Source organism: Xenopus tropicalis, chromosome 6 (genome assembly GCF_000004195.4).
Source record: "Xenopus tropicalis strain Nigerian chromosome 6, UCB_Xtro_10.0, whole genome shotgun sequence".
NCBI lineage: Eukaryota > Metazoa > Chordata > Amphibia > Anura > Pipidae > Xenopus > Xenopus tropicalis.
The window spans coordinates 71,856,580-71,881,438 of NC_030682.2; the positions used below are offsets into that span (position 1 = coordinate 71,856,580).

Sequence of the window (24,859 nt, forward strand, 5' to 3'; positions counted from 1 at the left end):
AGTCCAAAGAACACACCAGACAGGTCAGGGATAAAGTTATTGAGAAATTTAAAGCAGGCTTAGGCTACAAAAAGATGTCCAAAGCCTTGAACATCCCACGGAGCACTGTTCAAGCCATCATTCAGAAATGGAAGGAGTATGGCACAACTGTAAACCTACCAAGACATGGCCGTCCACCTAAACTCACAGGCCGAACAAGGAGAGCGCTGATCAGAAATGCAGCCAAGAGGCCCATGGTGACTCTGGACGAGCTGCAGAGATCTACAGCTCAGGTGGGGGAATCTGTCCATAGGAAAACTATTAGTCGTGCGCTGCACAAAGTTGGCCTTTATGGAAGAGTGGCAAGAAGAAAGCCATTGTTAACAGAAAACCATAAGAAGTCCCGTTTGCAGTTTGCCACAAGCCATGTGGGGGACACAGCAAACATGTGGAAGAAGGTGCTCTGGTCAGATGAGACCAAAATGGAACTTTTTGGCCAAAATGCAAAATGCTATGTTTGGCGGAAAACTAACACTGCACATCACTCTGAACACACCATCCCCACTGTCAAATATGGTGGTGGCAGCATCATGCTCTGGGGGGGCTTCTTTTCAGCAGGGACAGGGAAGCTGGTCAGAGTTGATGGGAAGATGGATGGAGCCAAATACAGGGCAATCTTGGAAGAAAACCTCTTGGAGTCTGCAAAAGACTTGAGACTGGGGCGGAGGTTCACCTTCCAGCAGGACAACGACCCTAAACATAAAGCCAGGGCAACAATGGAATGGTTTAAAACAAAACATATCCATGTGTTAGAATGGCCCAGTCAAAGTCCAAATCTAAATCCAATCGAGAATCTGTGGCAAGATCTGAAAACTGCTGTTCACAAACGCTGTCCATCTAATCTGACTGAGCTGGAGCTGTTTTGCAAAGAAGAATGGGCAAGGATTTCAGTCTCTAGATGTGCAAAGCTGGTAGAGACATACCCTAAAAGACTGGCAGCTGTAATTGCAGCAAAAGGTGGTTTTACAAAGTATTGACTCAGGGGGCTGAATAATTACGCACACCCCACTTTGCAGTTATTTGTTTGTAAAAAATGTTTGGAATCATGTATGATTTTCGTTCCACTTCTCACGTGTACACCACTTTGTATTGGTCTTTCACGTGGAATTCCAATAAAATTGATTCATGTTTGTGGTTGTAATGTGACAAAATGTGTAAAAGTTCAAGGGGGCCGAATACTTTTGCAAGCCACTGTATAACCTGCCTAACTTTTAGCTGATCCAGAGGAAGGCAAAAAACCCCATCTGAAGCCTCACTAATTTGCCGCAGAGAGGAAAAAATTCCTTCCTGACTCCAAGATGGCAATCGGACCAGTCCCTGGATCAACTTGTACTAAGAGCTATCTCCCATAACCCTGTATTCCCTCACTTGCTAAGAAGCCATCAATCCCCTTCTTAAAGCTATATAACGTATCAGCCAGCATGACTGAATCGGGGAGGGAATTCCACAACTTCACAGCTCTCACAGTAAAATATCCTTTCCGAATATTTAACTGGAACCTCCCTTCTTCTAAACGGGGTGGGTGCACTTGTGCGCATTGAAAGGACTTAATGGTAAATAAAGCATTAGAGAAGTTATTATATGATCCCCCTTATATATTTATACATAGTTATCATGTCACCTCTTGGCCAGTCTTTCTTCATAAGTGAGACTTTCCATACCCTTTACCAGCTCAGTTGCCCTTCTCTGGACGCTCTTAATTCAATAATGTCCCGTTTAAGCACTGGAGACCAAAACTGGACAGCATATTCTAGATGGGGCCTTACCAGCGCTCTGTAAAGGGGAAGAATAACACCCTCCTCCCGTGAATCTATACCCCTTTTAATACAGCTCAAAATCTTGTTTGCCCTTGCAGCTGCTGCCTGGCATTGCTTGCTACAGTCAAGTTTATTATCTACAAGGACTCCAAGGTCCTTCTCCATTACGGATTTGCCTAGTGCAGTACCATTAAGGGAATAAGTGTCTTGCATATTTTTACATCCCAGATGCATGACCTTACATTTATCCACATTAAAATCTCATCTGCCACTTAGCTGCCCAGATTGCCAGTTGGTCAAGATCCTGCTGAAAGGATGCTACATCCTGAATAGAATTGACTGGTCTGCAGAGTTTGCTAGGTATGGAAAGTCTCAGTTATGAAGAAAGACTGGCCAAGTTGGGTCTGTTTACACTGGAGAAGAGGCGCTTAAGAGGTGACATGATAACTATGTATAAATATATAAAGGGATCATATAATAACCTTTCTAATGTTTTATTTACCAGTAGGTCCTTCCAACGGACACGAGGGCACCCACTCCGTTTAGAAGGGAGGTTCCATTTAAATATCCAGAAAGGATTTTATACTGTGAGATCTGTGAAGTTGTGGAATTCCCTCCCCGAATCAGTTGTGCTGGCTGATAAATTATATAGCTTTAAGAAGGGGTTGGATGGCTTCTTAGCAAGTGAGGGAATACAGGGTTATGGGAGATAGCTCTTAGTATAAGTTGATCCAGGGACTGGTCCGATTGCCATCTTGGAGTCAGGAAGGAATTTTTTCCCCCTCTGCGGCAAATTTTTTTTTGCCTTCCTCTGGATCAACTAGAAGTTAGGCAGGTTATATATAGGCATTATGGTTGAACGTGATGGACGTACGTCTTTTTTCAACCTAACTTACTATGTTAAACACACACACGTTTTTTCCTTACCAACCTCAAAGGTTCTATTAAAGGGGAAGGAAAGGCAAAGTCACTTGGGGGTGCCAAAATGTTAAGCACCCCCAAGTGACTTTAACCGCTTACCTTGTACCCCGGGCTGGTGCCCCTGTTAGGAGAAAATAGCACCAGCCCGGGGCACCTGGAGCGCAGCGCTTCCTCCTTCCGCTTTCCACTTCCTAAACTGCCGGTGGCCGGGCATGCACAGTAGAGCGAAAAAGCCGACTTAAATGTTTAAGTTCGGCTTTTCACTCTACTGCGCATGCGCGCGCAGCGAAGCCGGAAGGAGGAAGCGCCGGCAGCTACCCCGGGCTGGTGCTGTTTTCTCCTGACAGCGGCACCAGCCCGGGGTAAAAGGTAGGCGGTTAAAGTCACTTGGGGGTGCCTAACATTTTGGCACCCCCAAGTGACTTTACCTTTCTTTTTCCTTTAAACCAAAATAGTTTTGAAAGGGGAATATACTGATATCTATACAATTTGTTAAGCAGCTTGTTAAAGACATTCTGTTTTCCTTTTATGTTCAACCCTGTGAAAAGTATTTTTCATTTTATAAATTGCAGAGATGCCCTTACTAAGTCTACACATATAAAATTTAGCGTTTCAGTTAATCCCTTAAACCAGTGCTGTCCAACTTCTGTTGTACCGAGGGCCGGAATTTTTCCAACATACGTGGTGGAGGGCCGATAATGGAAGCCAGTTTTGACCACTCCCCTTTTTGAAACCGCACCCACTTGAAACCACACCCATGTTATCACATGACCATGCCCATATTATTGGTTGTAGTACAGCAAAAACCTGCCATACTCTGCCTGCCTGTGTGCCATACTCTGCCTTCCCTACCCTGCCTGTGTGTGCCATACTCTGCCTGCCCTACCCGTGTGTGCCATACTCTGCCTTCCTTACCCTGCCTGTGTGTGCCATACTCTGCTTGCCGTATGCTGCCTGTGTGTATGGCACACACAGGCAGCCTACAGTGACACAATGCTGGCACTGCTCCAACAGTCTGCACAATAACTATATATTTAAAAACGTTTTAATTGCAGTACCACCTCAGTATATGTTCTTTTTGTAGTATGCAGGGATTATTTGTGGGTTTCTACTGCTCCTGAGGTGTGAACAGGGGAACAATGGGGGTGATCACAGCCTGAGCCTGAGGTGTGAACACTGCAGGGGGTGAACAATGCAGAGATTAAAAGGTGTGAACAGTACAGGGGATTACATATTTAAACAATACAGCCTGATTACAGCCTAAATCTGAGGTGAGAACCATGCAGGGGGGGCAGTTAATCACAGTACTGATACCATTTAAAGCTTACACAAGAGTAAGCCATCAAAGCAGCCAGACAGGTGGGGGGCCACACAGAGGCCCGCGGGCCGCCAGTTGGACAGCACTGCCTTAAACAGTGGTTTCTGCAATATAATCTCAAAGGAGACCATGTTATGATGACTGTCCCCTAAATCAGTGGTCCCCAACCTTTTTAGCTCCAAGGACCGGTGTCAAGCGCAAAAATGTTTCCACGGACCGGGGGGGGCCCACTAGAAAGAAGCCCGTGGACCGGCAGTTGGGGTCCCCTGCCCTACATGGTTAGCCACACAAATGCTATAAATGAATTTAGCATTATTAGATATTACAAGATTCAAAAGAAAAACTTTCCTTGTAGGTTCCTGAACTACCTGAAATAAAAAGTTGTCAGTTTGCATACAGTATTTACCTAAATACTTGTTTCTGACTTAACTACCCCATTGCTGTAATGTCTGCATAACTGAAGTTCACCCATTATAACAACTTGACCTAGTTGTAAATAATCTTCCCCTCATTTATGCAGCATACACTAAATGATAATTTTCTTAGCAACCAGCTGAAATCGCTACCAATAGGACTTCCAAACCCCACGTGCTATCCCTAGTAATTTATTTAGTGCATGGCTTTAATTATGGCTTTGCATAAAGACATAGTATTTCCTTAGGCACACGTTTCAGATAAAAACATTGAGGGTAATGCTCTCATTTAAACCCCCAGATCCACTTGCGTTCATGAGAAAGATCCACTGTAATAAACCCATATCTCTCAATTCCATACTGCGACCATGATGGCATTCGTAAAATGTCTGCTAACAGTTGGTAGTTTTTTATGTACTAAATCAGAAGCATTGTCAATACTAGAAATATGCTCAAGTACTCTCTGTTTAAAAGGCCGGGTCTTTCCTATAAATATCTTATCACACCGGCAGCTGAGCACATAAATGACTCCTTCAGTCCAACAGGTAAAGTGTTGTTTAAACTTATGTACAGCACCAAACCTATCTGTTAATTGGCATAGATTAAACATGGGCTTGCAGGCCCTACATTTGCCACAAGCATGTGTCCCATTCGGGGTCCTGTTAGTTGATGGCTTGTTCCTACCCAAATGACTCCTGACTAATTTGTCATGCAAATTGGGTGCACGTCGACAGCAAGCCTGGCCAAAGGCAGGAACTAGAGCTGGAACGGTCTGCAATACGTGCCAGTGTCGACTGAGAATCTGTTGTATTGAATGCCATTGATTGTTGAAAGTTCTGTACTGATATATCAGTCAGAACTGACAGAAATAGTGACATCCAAAAAATCAATCCTATACTGACTTGCTACATGTGTTAGACGCATATTAAGATTATTGTCACGAAGTGCAGAAAATAATTTAAGTAGATCCATACTGCCTGTCCAAAAGAAGATCAAATCCTCTCTATATAGTGATACCAAAAGGGTATATATTGTGTAAAAGCCACCATATGATCTTCAAACACTCCGTTCGCCTCCCACCATCCCAAAAAGAAATTGGCGTATGTGGGTGCAAAGGCCGCGCCCATCAACACACCCCTCTGTTTTAGATAGAATTATCATGAAATGCAAAGCCACCAAAAGAGGAATCCCTATTGGGAAATTTTTAAGGTTGCGCCGGAATTGCTCGGATCACAATATTTTCAAATAGCGAGCAGGTGAATTAAAAGCTCGGTTGTTGGATAGAGGCTACAGGCATAATGTGATCAATAGGACATTTTCCTGTGCAATCCGTATACCCCGCACTAATCTGCTACAGACTAAGTATAAAGGTCAATCAACTCCTACAATACGCTTTATTGGAACTTTCAACAATAAACGTAATTCAATACAACAGATTCTCAGGCGACACTGGCACGTATTGCAGACTGATCCAGCTCTAGTTCCTGCCATTGGCCAATATCCGCAGACTTGTTGTCGACATGCACACAATTTGCGTGACAAATTAGTCAGGAGTCATTTGGGTAGGAACAAGCCATCGACTAACACAACCCAAAATCAATTTATTAACCCATGGAGCTCTGGATTTGGAGTCACACTCAAAATTAAAGTGGAAAAAAACACTACAGGCTGATCCAACTTTGATGTAATGCCCTTAAAACAAGTCAAAATGAGGCTCAGTAGTGTGTGTGGTCTCCACGCGCCTGTACAACCTCCTTACAATGCCTGGGCATGCTCCTGATGAGGTGGCAGATGGTCTCCTGAGGGATATCCTCCCAGACCTGGACTAAAGCATCCACCAACTCCTGGACAGTCTGTGATGCAATGTGGCATTGGTGGATGGAGCGAGACATGATGTCCCTAATTGATGTGCTCAATTAGATTCAAGTCTGGGGAAGGGGTGGGTCAGTCCATAGCATCAATGCCTTAGTCTTGCAGGAACTGCTGACACACTCCAGCCACATGAGGTCTAGCATTGTCTTGCATTAGGAGGAACCCAGGGCCACCCGCACCAGCATATGGTATCACAAGGGGTCGGAGGATCTCATCTCGGTACCTAATGGCAGTCAGGCTACCTCTGGCGAGCACATGGAGGGCTGTGCGGCCCCCCAAAGAAATGCCACCCCACACCATTACTGACCCACTGCCAAACCGGTCATGCTGGAGGATGTTGCAGGCAGCAGAACGTTCTCCACAGCGTCTCCAGACTCTGTCACATCTGTCACATGTGCTCAGTGTGAACCTGCTTTCATCTGTGAAGAGAACAGGGCACCAATGGCGAATTTGCTAATCTTGGTGTTCTCTGGCAAATGCCAAACATCCTGCTCAGTGTTGGGCTGTAAGCACAACCCCCGCCTGTGGACGTCGGGCCCTCATACCACCCTCATGGAGTGCTCTGGCAGTGCTCCTCCTGTTCCTCCTTGAACAAAGGCGGAGGTAGTGGTCCTGCTGCTGGGTTGTTGCCCTCCTACGGCCTCCTCCACATCTCCTGATGTACTGGCCTGTCTCCTGGTAGCACCTCCATGCTCTGGACACTACGCTGGACACTTCTTGCCACAGCTCGCATTGATGTGCCATCCCGGATGAGCTGCACAACCTGAGCCACTTGTGTGGGTTATAGACTCTGTCTCATGCTACCACCCGAGTGAAAGCACCGTCAGCATTCAAAAGTAACCAAAACATCATCCAGAAAGCATAGGAACTGAGAAGTGGTCTGTGGTCACCACCTGCAGAACCACTCCTTTATTGGGGATGTCTTGCTAATTGCCTATAATTTCCACCTGTTGTCTATTCCATTTGAACAACAGCATGTGAAATTGATTGTCAATCAGTGTTGCTACCTAAGTGGACAGTTTGATTTCACAGACGTGTGATTGACTTGGAGTTACATTGTGTTGTTTAAGTGTTCCCTTTATTTTTTTGAGCAGTGTATATATATATATATATATATATATATATATATATATATATATATATATAGGAAAGATCTATCAGGCTTTTAAACAGAGAGTACTTGAGCATATTTCTAGTATTGACAATGTAAAGGCACATAAAAAACTACCACCTGTCAGCAGATACTTTTACGAATGCCATCATGGTCGCAGTATGGAATTGAGAGCTATGGGTTTATCACATATTTCCATGGGGATTAGAAGTGGAGATTTAGAAACAGAGTGAGTGGACCTTTCTCATGAATGCACGTGGATCTGGGGGTTTAAATGAGAGCATTACCCTCAATGTTTTTATCTCAAGTGTGTTGGCTGGGAGAGGCGTTGCTAGGGAGACTTGAGAACGGAAACCATGTAGTGCCGCAACTGTTTTAGATTAAACGTCTCCATGAGATGCTTCTCAGTATACGCATACAGAGTTGAAAGGAGGTGGGGGGTGTGGCATTGGGTATGCTGCTTCCCGGGGTGGGTTCCCGGGATTGGTCTGTTCGAACTAGAGGGGCGGTCCTTTGTCTTTTTAATTTTCCCCATGATCCGCCTGACCTTAATGCTTTTTTGATATTTTTTAATGGTTAATTAAAGGTTAAGTTTTAATTTGGTCCTAGTTTACAAACCGATACAGCTGTGGGTGGTGCCGTGTTTTGATCTTCTTTCTTTCGAATAACTTTGTAAACAAATTTAATATCCAAAGCTATAGTGTAGAGCAGGGCTGTCCAACTTCTGTGGTACCGAGGGCCAGAATTTTTCTGGCCAACGCGGTAGAGGGCCGATAATGAAAGCCAGTTTGACCACTCCCCCTTTTTAAACCACACCCATGTTATCACAAGAGCTTTTAAGACTATACCCACATTAATGGTGGTAGCGCAGCAAAACCCAAAATGGTTGGTGCTCACTGTAGGGATATCACACTTCATTCATATGTGAAAGAATTATATTATGTCTTATTAAGACTCAACCTCCTCTTCCCCTGTGGATAGCACAGCAAGCCCCAGCACATAATTACACATCTTAGGGACCATATAACGACTATTTTAAAATCTAACAAACTCCCAGAACAAACCCCTGCCAGGTTCACCTCCCACAGGCAGCATAGGGCAGGCAGAGTATGGCACACACAGGCAGCATAGGGCTGGCAGAGTATGGCACACACAGGCAGCATAGGGCAGGTAGAGTATGGCACACACAGGCAGAGTAAGGCAGGCAGAGTATGGCACACACAGGCAACATAGGGCAGGCAGAGTATGGGACACACAGGCAGCATAGGGCAGGCAGGGTATGGCACACATAGGCAGGGTAGGGGAGGCAGAGTATGTGCCCTACCCTGCCTATGTGTGCCATACTCTCTCTGCCCTATGCTGCCTGTGTGTATGGCACAGACACATACACTGACACAATGCTGGCACTGCTCCTACAGTCTGAGGTGTGAACAGGGGAACAATGTGCGTGATTAGAGCCTGAGGTGTGAACACTGCAGGGGGTGAACAATGTAGGGATTGAAAGGTGTAAACAGTACAGGAACCATGCAGGGGGCCATTTAATCTCAGTACTGATACCATTTAAAGCTTCCACAAAGGTAAACCATCAAAGCAGCCAGACAGGTCACACAGAGGGGGGTCGCGGGCCGCCAATTGGACATCCCTGGTGTAGAGCTATAGATACTGACAGCAGAAATTGAGCTTTTTTAACATCTATAATAACATTGTCTTAGTTTGCCTGATGCTTTTACATAATCTATCTGATCCCCCATGTTCCTCTATGAGGGGTCTTCCATATTTGTGCAGCATTAGTCCGTTAGCATTAAAAGCTATAACTGAGAAGGGACATGCATTTGAAAAAATCACTGACTCTTACCAAAAGCAACAAAAGTAACACAATAAAGAATAATTATAAAGTTTAGTACGTTTTAAAAAAATGTTTAAAAATAAAACTTACCGGAACTGAATACTTCCATCTGAGAAGTTGCATGTCGTTCCAAAAAATGCAGCAAAATTAAGACATAAATATATAAATAAATCTATTTTATCATTTTAAACATATCATATCACAGCATCTCAATAAACAAATTATAGGATGTTTGGAAACTAAATAGTCTCCTGTATACTATTGCTCCATGCCTGCATTTATAAGACACACCAATCAAAACATGAACTGCAAATGTTGCTACAAACAAAACAATTCTGAATGCAAAAAATTATGAATGAAACATTTCTCAGAAAAGGCAAAACCCTTATTTTATTTAGCTATTTAAATTCAACAGCTCCCAGAAAAAATATATCCCTTAAAAAACAGACATTATACTATGCCACAGAATAGAAATACAGGGGGTCAGGGTGGAAAATCTTTTCCTCACAGATCTATGGATATTTGATTGTGTATATATGTTTGAAAGAGACGATGGCTTATGCACTAGAGCACATTGGATATTTAATATGAAATGATTTAATGATTCTACTGACCAAAAGCTTATTAACACTACTAGTAGGAATAATATGGGAGATTATTCTGATGCAAAGCAGTCTGAAGATGCCATTCTGTCTTCATATACAAAATTATTTGCAACAATGAATAATAAAGACTGTATTGATTAAAATGGAGCCCGGCTTAATGATTGCAGAAAGATAACTTTACACACAAGTTAATAAGTAAGCCTTCTAATATCGATACTGGTACAAATCAGTTTGAGGGATTCTTGTGGAAGGGGAGCAGTACAGCTTAGCAACATTACCATTTTATGGTCTTCTCCTTAATAATGTGTTCCAAGGCTTGCTTTACACATGCAGGTAATATGACACACCTGCAAAATTAACAGAAAGAACATTTATGTATATGAATGATACTATCTTAAAAAGCTATGTTTTTAGAGGGCAATTAGATGTAAATTAAAAAAAAATTCTATTACATAGATTTATGATATATGTCAGGGAAAGATAATTTAAAAGTATCAGTAGGTACAATACATCATATTCTTATACCAAGAAAATAAAATACAATCCTATGTATATCATATTGTGTCAAGTACTTTACACAGTAAGTCAAGTTAAAAAAAAAAAACACATCCATCAAGTTCAAACTTAATACCTATATATAAACCTAACTGCTAGCTGTTCTAGAGGAAAGCAAAAAACCTCTCTAATTTGACACAGGGGAAGAAAAAGTTCTTCCTGACTCCAAAATGGCAATAGGACCAGTCCCTGGATCAACTTGAACTAAGAGCCATCTTCCATAACCCTGTATTTCCTTACTTGCTAAAAAGCCATCCAACCATCCCCTTATATATTTATACATAGCTATCATATACCCCCTTAACCCTTTAAATGCCATCCGTTTTGGCCAAAGTGGAACTTGTACTGCCAGACAGTTTTTGAACATTTTGCACTGTTTAACTTTAGGGGCCTTTCCTCAGTGGGACTTTTAGTTTACCCAGGAAAACTATATATTGTTTTTTCAGGACAACCTAAGCTTTCAAAATATGGTAGAATTTTGGTGTAATTCCAATTCTGTAACAAGATATAGGCTTTTAAATGTCTAAAAAAATTGAAAAAATCATTTTCCATAATATAAACAAACATACCAGAAACAAAAGTTATTGTGAATAGGGGAACAATGTGCGTGATTAGAGCCTGAGCCTGAGGTGTGAACACTGCAGGGAGTGAACAATGTAGGGATTAAAAGGTGTGAACAGTACAGGAGATTACATAGTTAAACAATACTGGGGGATTACAGGCTGAATCTGACGTGTGAACCATGCAGGGGGCCATTTAATCTCAGTACTGATACCATTTAAAGCTTCCACAAAAGTAAACCATCAAAGCAGCCAGACAGGTGGGGGGGCCACACAGAGGGGGGTCGCAAAACTTATTTCATGCACAAAAATACAACTGATTTGGAAAGTCCCATGTCTCCTGAAAGTGCCAATACCACATATACAGTGGCTTGCAAAAGTATTCGGCCCCCTTGAACTTTTACACATTTTGTCACATTACAACCACAAACATGAATCAATTTTATTGGAATTCCACGTGAAAGACCAATACAAAGTGGTGTACACGTGAGAAGTGTAACGAAAATCATACATGATTCCAAACATTTTTTACAAATAAATAACTGCAAAGTGGGGTGTGCGTAATTATTCAGCCCCCTGAGTCAATACTTTGTAGAACCACCTTTTGCTGCAATTACAGCTGCCAGTCTTTTAGGGTATGTCTCTACCAGCTTTGCACATCTAGAGACTGAAATCCTTGCCCATTCTTCTTTGCAAAACAGCTCCAGCTCAGTCAGATTAGATGGACAGCGTTTGTGAACAGCAGTTTTCAGATCTTGCCACAGATTCTCGATTGGATTTAGATCTGGACTTTGACGGGGCCATTCTAACACATGGATATGTTTTGTTTTAGGGTCGCTGTCCTGCTGGAAGGTGAACCTCCGCCCCAGTCTCAAGTCTTTTGCAGACTCCAAGAGGTTTTCTTCCAAGATTGCCCTGTATTTGGCTCCATCCATCTTCCCATCAACTCTGACCAGCTTCCCAGTCCCTGCTGAAAAGAAGCCCCCCCAGAGCATGATGCTGTCACCACCATATTTGACAGTGGGGATGGTGTGTTCAGAGTGATGTGCAGTGTTAGTTTTCCGCCAAACATAGCATTTTGCATTTTGGCCAAAAAGTTCCATTTTGGTCTCATCTGACCAGAGCACCTTCTTCCACATGTTTGCTGTGTCCCCCACATGGCTTGTGGCAAACTGCAAACGGGACTTCTTATGGTTTTCTGTTAACAATGGCTTTCTTCTTGCCACTCTTCCATAAAGGCCAACTTTGTGCAGCGCACGACTAATAGTTGTCCTATGGACAGATTCCCCCACCTGAGCTGTAGATCTCTGCAGCTCGTCCAGAGTCACCATGGGCCTCTTGGCTGCATTTCTGATCAGCGCTCTCCTTGTTCGGCCTGTGAGTTTAGGTGGACAGCTTTGTCTTGGTAGGTTTACAGTTGTGCCATACTCCTTCCATTTCTGAATGATCGCTTGAACAGTGCTCCGTGGGATGTTCAAGGTTTTGGACATCTTTTTGCAGCCTAAGCCTGCTTTAAATTTCTCAATAATTTTATCCCTGACCTGTCTGGTGTGTTCTTTGGACTTCATGGTGTTGTTGCTCCCAATATTCTCTTAGACAACCTTTGAGGCTGTCACAGAGCAGCTGTATTTGTACTGACATTAGATTACACACAGGTGCACTCTATTTAGTCATTAGCACTCATCAGGCAATGTCTATGGGCAACTGACTGCACTCAGACCAAAGGGGGCTGAATAATTACGCACACCGCACTTTGCAGTTATTTGTTTGTAAAAAATGTTTGGAATCATGTATGATTTTCGTTCCACTTCTCATGTGTACACCACTTTGTATTGGTCTTTCACGTGGAATTCCAATAAAATTGATTCATGTTTGTGGCTGTAATGTGACAAAATGTGGAAAAGTTCAAGGGGGCCGAATACTTTTGCAAGCCACTGTATATAGTTTTATGGAGATTTCTCACTTGTATAGGTCAAAAACTCCCAGGAGTACACTACCAAATTTCTAAAGCACTGCTTCACAAAGCTGCATACTTTAGATTTCAGGGCCAAAAATTCCACTAACAGAAGGTTTATCACAGAAAATTACACATCTCTGGAAAAAATAGATTCTGGGGAATCCAGAGTCGCAATTGTCTGTCTACTCCAAACTATCAAGTTGCAATGCTTTCCTAAAGTTAATGGTTTATATCAAAATTTGCGATATTTAAAAAAAAAAATCGCTTCAAAGCTTCCAGTCTATAGTATCTTATCTCCTATAGGTCATAAAGTAACCAAATAAAATACCCTAAATATGAACGCCAGGGGTCCACTGAACAGTTTGATGCCCAATATGTATAGGTTTACCTAAGTATGTGGCATGTAGGGGCCCCAAAGTGAACATACCCTCATATGATCTATTATTTCTGTCATTTCAGCTCCAGCAAAATCAACACATTTACATCATATGTGGGATAAAGCTAGTAAAAAGTACACTCACCCCAGAAAGTCATATATTTTTGGAAAGTACACATTCCCCCGAATCTAAAATAAGTACCCATGTCTTTCTACTCCAAAGTATCAAGCCACAAACCTTTTCTAAAGTTGGCAATTTTGATGACATTTCCAAAAATCCCCTCTAAGCTTCCATTTTGCAGCACCTTATCTCCCACATAGCATTAGGTACCAAGATAAAACACCCTATATTTGATGGCCAGGGGTCCACTGAACAGTTTGATGCCCAATATGTATAGGTTTACCCAAATATGTGGCATGTAGGGGCCCCAATGGGAACATACCCCCATATGATCTATCATTTCAGCTCCTGCAAAATCAACACATTTACACCCCAGAAAGTCATATTTTTGGAAAGTACACATTCCCCCGAATCTATAAAGGGTACACATTCCTTTTTAAGCCAAAGTACCAAGTCGCAAAGCTTTCCTGTTTGCCGATTTTTATGACATTTCAGAAAATCGCCTAAAAATGTTGCAATCTGCCGCATTTATCTCACACAATTTCTTGCATACAAAGGCAAATCACCCCAAATAGGAATAGGTCTACTGAACAGTTTGATGCCCAATATGCATAGATATACCAAAGTCTGCGGTATGTACTGACCAGGGTCAGACTGGGCCGCCGGGACACCGGGAAAAATCCCGGTGGGCCCCGGTGACCCAGACCCGACCCTTGCGGCACTCCCCCTCCCGACTACTCCTCCCCTGATGCGTCAAATTTACGCGCTCGGAGGAGGACGTTGGAAGGGGGGCCCTGAGGGGGGTTAGGGGGGCCCCTGCGGGGGGGGGCGGGGTTAGGGGACGCGCCTGGCTGGGGGCACCTGCAGGGCCCCTGGGACAGGAGTCCCAGTGGGCCCTTCACCCCCCAGTCCGAACCGGGTACTGACCCCAAAATGAAAATAGCGCATATGGATTTCTCGCCTGCCAACTCAGCTTTTGCATACTGAGCCCCCTGACAGCGTATTATGTGCCATAACACCCCCTAACTATACAGAGACCCCCAGAAAATCATATATATATATATATATATATATATTTTTTTTTTTTTTTTTTTTTTTTTTTTAAAGTACACATTCTGATGAATTCAAAATAGTCACACAACAGCATAATTAGTGGTCAGAATATCTGATCCAATAGTCACACTGTCATAATAAACAGTTTTTAGGGAAAAGAAACTAAAAACAAAGTGGTTAAAAAAAAGTGTTTGTGTATACATGTGTGTACGTTTGTGAAAGTTGTGTGACAGTGTGTAAGTATGTAAGAGTTTATATAAGTGTATATAACTGTGCAAAATGAAAGACAAAAAAAAAAAAAACAGCTAGCCTAGTCCTGGTGCTGCAGTCCTGTCCTCCATGTCTCAGAAGTCAGTCGGCCAGCGCTGGGGGGGAAGAAGGAAGTGGTACCAAGCAGCAAGCGCGATGCGATCGCATCTGCTGCTTGGGGGCAGGCCCTGCGACGCGATCACAGACCCACTGGCTCGTTGCCCAGGGGGCTGTCATCACTAAAAGCTCTCTGCTGAAGCGGCATGTGCCAAACAACGTACGGCACATGTTGTTTACTGCAACGCCGTACGTTGTTGGCAGTAAAAGGGTTAAGCGCCTCTTCTCCAGTGTAAACAACCCGAACCGGGCAGTCTTTCTTCATAACAAAGACTTTCCATACCCTTCACCAGTTTAGTTTCCCTTCTCTGTACCTGAATAATATCCGTTTGAGCACTGGAGACCAAAAACTGCACAGCATATTCTTTATGGGGTCTTACCAGTGCCTTGTAAAGTGGAAGAATAACCCCTTCCTCCCATGAATCTATGCCCTTTTTAATACAGCTCAAAACCTTGTTTGCCCTTGCAGCTGCTGCCTGGTATTGCTTGCTACAGCCAAATTTATTATCTACAAGGACTCCAAGGTCCTTCTCTATTATAGATTTGCCAAGTGCAGTCCCATGAAGGATATAAGTGGCTTGCAAATTTTTACATCCCAGGTGCATGACCTTACATTTATCCACATTAAATCTTATCTGCCACTTAACCGCTCTGATTGCCAGTGTCAAGATCCTGCTGCAAGGATGCCACATCCTTGATAGAATTTATTGGGCTGCAGAGTTGTGTCATCTGCAAACACTGATGCATTATTTATAATACAATCCTCTAAGTCAGTGCTGTCTAACTTCTGTGGTAATTTTTCTGGCCCACACGGATAATGGAAGCCAGTTTTGACTACTCCTGTACTGATTAAAATGGTGCCCAGCTTAATGATCGCATAAAGATAACTTTGCACACAAGTAGGGCAAACAGTATATACAGTGACGAAATGCGTAGTTTAGGGAGCCATCGTTTGTGGGGCATGGTATCAAATGCTTTGGAAAAATCCAAACATCTACTACACCCCCACTGTTAAGCTTCTTACAAAACTCATTATAAAAAGCAATTAAATTGGTCTGACATGGCCTGTTCTTCATAAAGTCTGTTGGGTCTGTTTACACTGGAGAAGAGGCGCTTAAGAGGTGACATGATAACTATTAATATATATGTATTAATATATAAGCGGATCATATAATAACCTCTCTAATGGAACCTGAGGGCTATGAGCTTGAAGGGTCATGGGTGAGTGACAGCCTATAAGGAGTTAAATGTAGTGTAAGTACAGTATAGTTCAGGGATAAGTTACAGTCACAGGGGCACACTATTTACAATATACTGATTGGTTGTTAAGGGGGTCAAGCTGGTGGTAACAGACTAAGCCCGGGAAAACCTATGAGTATAAAAGCTGGGAATTCCTGTGGGATACCTGCATTCAGCGTGGGACAGCTTCGTGGAGAGCCACTGAGGAGTCCGAGCTCAAGCGACTATGGAGAATAGCGTCAAGCTTCAGGAGATCATCCGGTGGATCCAGACAGAAGCCGGCTATGAAGATATCCAGGCGTTGTTTGTGGTCCCAGTGCCAGCCTGCATCGGTAGCAGCCCTGCGCAGATCGCCAAGCCCGCCATCTGAGGAAGCGACTTCCCCCCCACGCAATGACATCATCGAGGAGTGGTGCTGCAGGAGTGAGTGGTGCGAAGCGTTGGGTTTTCATGGCAACGCAACGCCAGGCACCACAGCCAAAGAAGACAGCCAAGAGAAAGCCGCCGGCTTTGAAGTTAGCGCCGACGAAGAGGTCCGTTCCTGATCTGGATGCTACTGGGATTTGGCCTTCGATGTCCCCCATGTGCTTGGGACCCAGTCTGCCGCTAATGCTAGTGGCAGTATGGGGTCTCAGGTACCCTTGAGCTGTAGCACTCCTCGCCCTGCCATAGCTTCCACCAGCAGTGCAGGCACTAGCTGTCTGTAGCTGCTCCTATCCCTGCTGCCAACCTCAGCCCTACAGCTAAGCAGGCTCCAGCACACAGGCAACCACTTCCCCCTCAGAGGAATCCACCACAGAAGTGTCAGCCAGAGCCAGCTGGACTGAAGCCGGAACAGATCAAAGTCATAGGTAAATATGACAATGTTGATTTTTTAAATGCTTTAGTTTCTGTTATCACCTCTGGTGCGGCGGCAAAGCAATGAAGCACAGGGGTTTCTGAATTTGCATTTAGGAATGCTATATTATGCAACGCTACACCTTTAGGTTTACATCTCCCCCAGGCAGTCAAAGACAAGATTACCAGGGGTGAGTATGTTGATTTGCTTTCTTTGCTGCCAGCGTCTGAAGAATTTTTAGCTAAGGCAGAAAAGAAAGATACTGAAATTGATAGAAGGAGGCCTGTCATTAGGACCTTTTCTAATTGGTTGCAGGCCTTTTGCATTTATGCCAACATTTTAAATGGTAATCAGCCACAGTTAGGCCCATGGTTGTTCAAACATATTGAGATTATTTTAGAAGCTTATAAAGCTTATGGTGGTATTGCCTGGTTTATTTACGATGACCGTTTTCGTCAGAAGATGGCCATTCAAATGTCCATTCCTTGGGGGTACAAGGACATTGATCTTTGGATGGGCATGTTGATTCCTAGGCCACAGGGTTAGGGTCCTCCTGCAGGCGCCAAAGCCCCAGTAAAATACAATACTTGTTGGGCCTTTAATGAGTTGTCATGTCGCTGGCAGGCTAATTGTCGATTTAAGCATGAATGTGCGCATTGTGGGGGTGGGCATCCTGCTTTTCGTTGTGTCAAGCGATTTGTGTCAGGTCAGGCTAAACCATCCCCCAAGGAACCCAGTTATAGAGCAGATAACACCAGTGAGATTAGCCACAATGCTTCCATACCTAAGGATGTACCCAAAGCGACAGATGGCGATTTTATTAGAGAAGGGATTTGAGTCTGGTTTTTGGATTCCTTCAGCAGACCGACCGGGAGTTCATCCTTTTCCTGATAATTTAAAATCCATTAGGGTGGACCCTCAATTGGTTGCTGAAAAAATTCAAAAGGAAGTTTCTTTGATTAGGGTTGTTGGTCCATTCATATAGCCCCCCTTTTCGGATTTAAGGGTTCACCATTGGGATTGGTTCCCAAAAAGGAAGTTGGTTCTTTTAGGCTATTTCATCATTTGTCTTTCCCATCTGGAGGTTCGGTCAATGACGGCATTGGCCATGAGTTGTCCATAGTTTCTAATGCTTCTTTTGACAGTGCCATTGCCATAGTACAACGCTGTGGTCAGGGAGCTTTAATGGCTAAGAGTGATATAGAGGCTGCCTTTAGGGTACTGCCCATTCACCCTGATTGTTACAAACTGTTGGGGTTTCATTTTGATGGGCATTTTTACTTTGACCGTTGCCTCCCGATGGGATGTTCACTTTCTTGTTATTACTTTGAGGCATTTGCCAGTTTTTTACAAGGTGCTGTAGAATTTGACACGGGTTGCACTACAATGGTCCATTATTTGGACAATTTTTTGTTTGTTGGCCCAGCTCACTCTGAGTGTTGTAATTTTCTTCTCCAAAATTTTATGTGGTAAGCGCACAAATTTGGCATTCCCTTGTCGGCTAATAAAACTGTAAGGTCAACCACTGTTTTACAATTTCTTGGAATAGAAATTGATTCTGTGCATAGAGAGTTCAGGTTACCAGCAGATAAGCTCAAAGAGTTTAATTTCAGCTACTATTTCTGCCAAAAAAGTTAAACAAAGATATACATACTTACAAGTACTTCACATCATAGTTTACTGTTAAATTTAATACTGGCTCCTGAACATAAGAGTCCTATAATCTCCGGAGGTGGCCCTTAATTCTTGAAATGGCAATTTTCTATTTAGGAGTACCCAATAGCACATGCTAGTAAAAAAATATATATATATATTTTTATGAAAATGGTTTATTTAGATGAAGCAGGGTTCTACATTTGAGCAACTTTATGCAATGTATTTTATAGAGACCTACATTGTTTTGGGGTATAGTTTTCCTTTAAATAACAGGCAATAAATTATATTTAGTAACACAGTACAGCTTCATGCCACAACTACAAGTTACTGCAAGTTCTAATGTGGTTACTTTCTATACACACCACAGATATATCCCACAGCGCTTTACGGCACTTTACTGAATTTATCATTCACATGATTCAATCTAACATTTCTATAAAGATCACATATAGTGTGGTTAATTTAAAAAATAACACTAATGTTCAAGGTCTAGCTAAGTATTTGTTCTACTGTTGGATGATTTTTTTACATTGTTACTGCCATATACAACGTACTTACATGTTGCTGGCTTTGTACCATAAAGTATACAGTTTTTAAGCATTATTAGTATTAGTAAAAAAACGTCAGTGTATTCAGGCCTAATTGTTGTATACAATATCCATTTGTAAACACTAGATCTATACATACCGTCCAGCAATCCTAACTTTCTTTATAAAACCCGCAATCCTGGATCGCTGCTTAAACGTCCCACAACGCCATTTACATCCAACGTCTCGGCTGCAACCGACGTCACAAATCTCATCTCGCGAGAGTATGCGTCACGTTTACAACATTGATGCAAGAAATGTATATGTGTACTACCAATAGATCGCCAGTCTTTTATATTTGTTTCTTTTCATAGCCCGTACTTGTGCCAGGGAAAAAAGATAAAAAAAAAACACTTTATTTAAAGTACAATTCATTTTCTTCTATCACTTGTATTCTTGACACTATTCTTACCTGCCTCTCGAAAACCTTTTTTCCCAATATCTGACCAAAAATGTATATTCTTTTTTCATCTGCTCAGACCAGAGAACAAAAAAAAATACCTTTTTCCTAATGCCTAATTGCAATTTTTCTAACATATCGATTATATTGTATAGAACAAAAAGAAATTATTCAAAACCAAGGGATTTTTGTGCAAACCAGGGATATGGTGAAATTGTCATCTTTAGGTTTTTATCTGGAATCAGATTTTTCACAATACAATGACAAAAATGCACAAAAATATTTTTTTCAAATTCAGGAAAGCAAATTTTAGTGCTTTAGGATTAACAGATCAGTGAACAGATTAGGCTATTAGGTTTTCCACTAAAACAGAATTGGTTGTCATTTCAAGTGATATTAAATTATTACTGTTCTTAATTTATTCCTTTAAGGGAGAACCTTAACTGTGTATGAAAATGAATAGGAAAGAAGAGGAAAGCAATTAAAAAATACTAAGTCAGGGGGGCAGAAGCTGCATTTATTGAATATAAATATGGCAAGCTTGTAAAACAGCAATCAGGAAGGCAAAAATAAAAAATGGATTGTGGCACAGACTAAGACTAGCCTCAGAAAGTATAATAATGGTAAAAATATGCAGAGGGGTGTGACCTGCACATTTATATGAGTAGACACTTCTTGCTGAGCTCCTGCTCTGGCACCAATCAAACACATGATCAGAAGGAGATTACGGATCCTACCAGCAGCACCAGTGATTTACCACACAGTGCAGAAATCCAAGATGGCAATCAAACTCCCTCCAGTGCGTCCTCTCCTGCACGCAGTGATTTTAAACCTAAAGATCAGGGCCAAAACTAAGGGTAGACGGAAGAGACACGTGCCTAGGGCGCACCAGTGAGAGGGGGTGTTAGGCACTTACCTCTTTTGCCTACCCCTAGTCCGGGCCCTTGTTCCCTTCATGTGCCCCTCACAACTGCATTTCCTCCCCGCTCATTATCTTCAGTGCGGCTATGCTTGTTTGTGCATACTCGTTGATGCATGCTCACGTGCAGTGGGAGAACTGGGCTTGCCAACCTGGTTGCCTGGGGCACCTGGTTGGCTTAGTCTGGCGCTGCTGAACATCAGGCAGCTAAGTATTGTCAATCTGCACACATGCTTACAGAACACTGCAAGAAACACTTCTTCTCACAAGTGAGAGAGGAAATACATTATTATACTAAGAGCACAAATCCTAACATATTACAATACACCTACTTTTTTATAGGCAGATTTTCAGTAAGGCTAGGGGAGGCCAAACCTGCTTGGCACTCTGTTACGGACTGTAATGTAGAGGAGCCCATAACTGCCAGGAGTAACCTTTTAAAGGAGAACTACACCCCCCGGCTGAAAAGCCCCCTCGGACTGCCTCGACCCCCCTCACCTATCCCTTATCGCATAGTCTCTAACTTTAGAAACTGTCCCTATCGCAAACCCCAATCTAAAAGAGAAGAGCAGTGCAGCAGCATACCTGGGCGACATCTTCTCTTCAAGCGAACATTCTTCAGGTCTCTCTGCTGATATGAACCCTGCTTGCACAAGCGCAGTTGGGGCTAGCAGGAAATCAGCTTAAACTGCGCATGCGCTAGCAGGCTCTGTGTCGGTGGTGAGACCCGAGGAATGTTCGCTGCTCTTTTAGATTGATCCAGACTGTCACCTTTATGATCCTCACTAGCTCTGTACATTTGCTGACCTACTCCCACAGGTACTATACTGTATATGCTCTAATGCTAATGTCAGCCGAGGCGTCTGGCGTATTTTTGGCAAGCTGAAAATCGCTTGCCGAAAATAGCGCCATCCGCCTCCTACCTGTGCCTGCACCCGAATGAATGAAATACACTCGGGTGTAGACACGGACCGATATCCACCAAAGATACGAAATCTCGTGTTTTTTGCCGGATATCGGCTACATGTGCCTGTACCTGAGCGTATTTCATTCATTTGGGTGCTGGCACAGGTAAGAGGCGGATGGCGCTATTTTCGGCAAATGATTTTCAGCTTGCCGAAAATATACCCCAGACGCTTCGTCTGACATTAGCTTTAAGGTTGACTCACTAGCCGTAATTAAATAGTTTTTTGTCACCTGGCGTCTATAATATCCATATAACCCTTGCTCCAGTCCTGCGTTAACTCTTTCCTCCAAAACAGCAATTGCACATTTATGTTTTTATTTTTGTTTTTGTTCTTGTAATTTTTTCTTACTTTTGTCATTGTTTTGTTCATTTTTCGTTAATTAAGCAAGAGCTCATAAGACTGCATGGCTGAGAAACAAACAATAAATAATAAATAGGATTCAGAAAGAGAATCTACTAGTTATATCCCACTGAATAAGTCCTGAATCAGTATGAGAATAAATAGCAAAGATTTTCAGTGGAATAAAAACAACAACATTTATTGGCTCAAATTAACAACAACATAAATTATATGAAAAGCATACTATACCAAACAATGACCAGGTGCATCCTAGTCTCCTAACGCGTTTCGCACCATGTGGCGCTTCATGCTGAGAAACAAACCAATTTTATTTTACAGTAATTACAGTAAAATAACTCGCATCAGTACCCACTGCACCTCACTGCATATAATGTGCTTGTTTCGTAAATATAGACTGTTCTCATGTTCCTGGGGTGCCAGTAATCACTGCATCTCACTGCCTGTTTTGTGCCTGGGATGTCTCTTGCTCTCTACAGCACATTTTTAATTTTGAATAAAAAAACTTCCACTTTTTAACACTCCACAATTATATCACCCTTTCATTAGAATTATGGGAACTGTGAACACAAATGGATGGAGAACCCCTATAATGTGACCTTAATAGGAACATCACAGAAATGTATGTGTGAATACTTTTACATTCTGAGCCTTTTAGGGTAAAAAAGCACTCCCACCTGCACATTTGCACAGTTTAGATGAAAGTCAGTGGGCCCTGAAGTGAATGGGAGTTTTTCACTGTGCAAAAAATCCACTGATTGTCAAATGTGGAATTTCCCTACGAATTCATGCCTGGTGAAAAATTCACTCATTACTCATTAGCAGCACACAAAGCAAAAATATCTCATACAAAACAAAAGCAGTTACAATTGCAACTTCGTAATCTGGTACAGGTATAGGATCCATTATCCAGAATGCTTGGGACCAAGGGTAAAACTTTAATAAACCCAATAGGATTGTTTTGCATCCAATAAGGTTTAATTATATCTGTGTTGGGATCAAATACAAGGTACTGTTTTATTATTACAGAGAAAAAGGAAATCAATTTAAAAATTATGAATTAATTGATTATAATGGAGTCTATGGGAGACGGGCTTTCTGTAATTCGGAGCTTTCTGGATAACGGGTTTCCAGATAACAGATCCCATACCTGTACATGAAAAGAAGTGTTAACCACATGCAAAAACAAATTATTAAAACTGCAAAGTAATAGCAATGCTTTAGACAACAATGCCAATGTCACCTTAGAATGACAACTGATTAAACAAAAATAGAATAGAGAAAATACTGACAGTAAACTAACAGTAAATTTTTTTTTATTTTTTTTTTAGCTGTTGACAAAAATATTTATTAATATTTGGCCAGGACCAACAGAACAGAATGCACAAAAAGCAATTACTGACAATTCAAATAGAGGTAAATTTATAAAACACCACAAATCAACTTCCGAAATGATGGAAAATATAGGAATCACAGTAACATAGTAGAATAAAGAAATGTATATATATATTTTTAATTATTAATTAGTAGTGCTGGTGCATATCTTTTCTGTAGCCGGGCACCTAGACTCTAAACCGTTTCACCTGTATTTTATATAGATATTTATACAGACATAAAATAAGGGAAGTCTCCAACATTCACTGCTAATTAAGCAATGCATGAATGTTGTGTCATCTCCACCAATAGTATTGTAGTAGTGTTGCTGCTAATACTGCAAGTTTAAATTAAGTACATTTTTGTAATTTCATAGGGGACTTTTACCAAATAGAAGGCAGTGTGTGGAAAATGGGAACCGCTTTTTTTTTGTACCTTGCACACTGGCTTCTATTTTCAAATGCTGCAGGTCTCGGCACTCCATTTTTAAGCACAGAGGCCCTCCCCCACCACCATGTATCGTTGATGGGTGGGGGGCATGTTGTCATCCATTTCCCATCCCCTAACATGTTTGGCATTCATACGCCCAAGTTTTAGGGCAAAGACACACAGCGCTACCAGTAGCAGCTACCTGTTATGGCCAATGATCATTTACTGATAATTGTCTCTACGTGAGTTTTAGCAGAGGCAATTCCCAGTATTGTCTATGACAGCGTATTTTCTGGTGTTTAGTAGCTGTGACAAGTAGCTTCTACTAAGTAGCTGAGTGTGTTCAACCTTAGAATGGCAGTGGTTGCAAGCCGCAAAGGGGGCCTGTACTGTACTTAGTGCACTGCTCCAACCCCCCCCCCCTCCGTGCTTTTGCACGTCTACCCTGGATTTTAGTAAATTACTCTTTATATCTACATGGTAACATGTGACATTATCAAAAGTTTAGTTTAATGCACTACGTAATTCCTTTAGTTTGCAGAAAAAAGTAATTCACCCTGGTGCTTACACATTAGGGTATTTACACCAGCATTTTCTGTTTGTAGAGGTAAATGCAGTTATAATATCACAAACAATAAAGAGTTATATGTACAAGTTATATGTAGAAGGAGAAAGACAGAAACACAAATGTTAGTGCTGCTTTTGTGCAAGTCAGAAGAAGCAGTGATATTTTCTACTGCTGCTAATACCAGTTGTCCAAACTTTGTAAATAGGTGTTGAAGCTCGGGCCACTGTAATAAATATGCAAAGAGGTATTGGCCCAGGACTCTTAAGAGCAAAGGGCCCACATCAAAAAATGGCAATACTGTTTAAACTAGACATGAAATATGACTTTTCTTTTTCATGACTAATGTGATTATAATCACCATTTGCAGCTATACAAACACCTGCAAATATTTGTAAAGCACTTTTTTTTTATAAACTTTTTTATTGATCATAAAACATTACAGTCAATGATTCACAAAGTTGCATGTAGTTACATCAATAAAGTATGCAATCATCAGTTAAGTATGATCCGTTATGTATCATTCCTTTAAGGAAGGGGGGGAAGGGGGGAAGGTAATTGGGGGGAGGGCGTGAGGGAGGTTGTGCGGGTCGGGGTCTTGCTTTCTCAGAGTCCCGACCTGCTGGGAGGTGTAAAGTACAAGTCAAAAGATGTATA

At 42.1% G+C, this 24,859-nt stretch overlaps 1 protein-coding gene across 11 annotated transcripts in view; it reads right to left on the minus strand.

The window, feature by feature from the left end:
* Positions 1 to 19,445, minus strand: part of LOC100145148 (uncharacterized) — a 118,125-nt gene extending 98,680 nt beyond the window's left edge. For 6 of the 11 annotated variants that reach the window (XM_012964280.3, XM_018094539.2, XM_012964283.3 and 3 more), the window contains exons 1-3: positions 19,291 to 19,445; positions 10,161 to 10,229; positions 9,368 to 9,386 (exon numbers count right to left, since the gene is read on the minus strand). In XM_012964280.3, the coding sequence (XP_012819734.1) occupies positions 9,368 to 9,386; positions 10,161 to 10,163 (22 nt within the window). In that variant the 5' untranslated portion in view covers positions 10,164 to 10,229; positions 19,291 to 19,445. 11 annotated transcript variants of the gene reach the window in all.
* Positions 19,446 to 24,859: the final 5,414 nt, after the last annotated feature.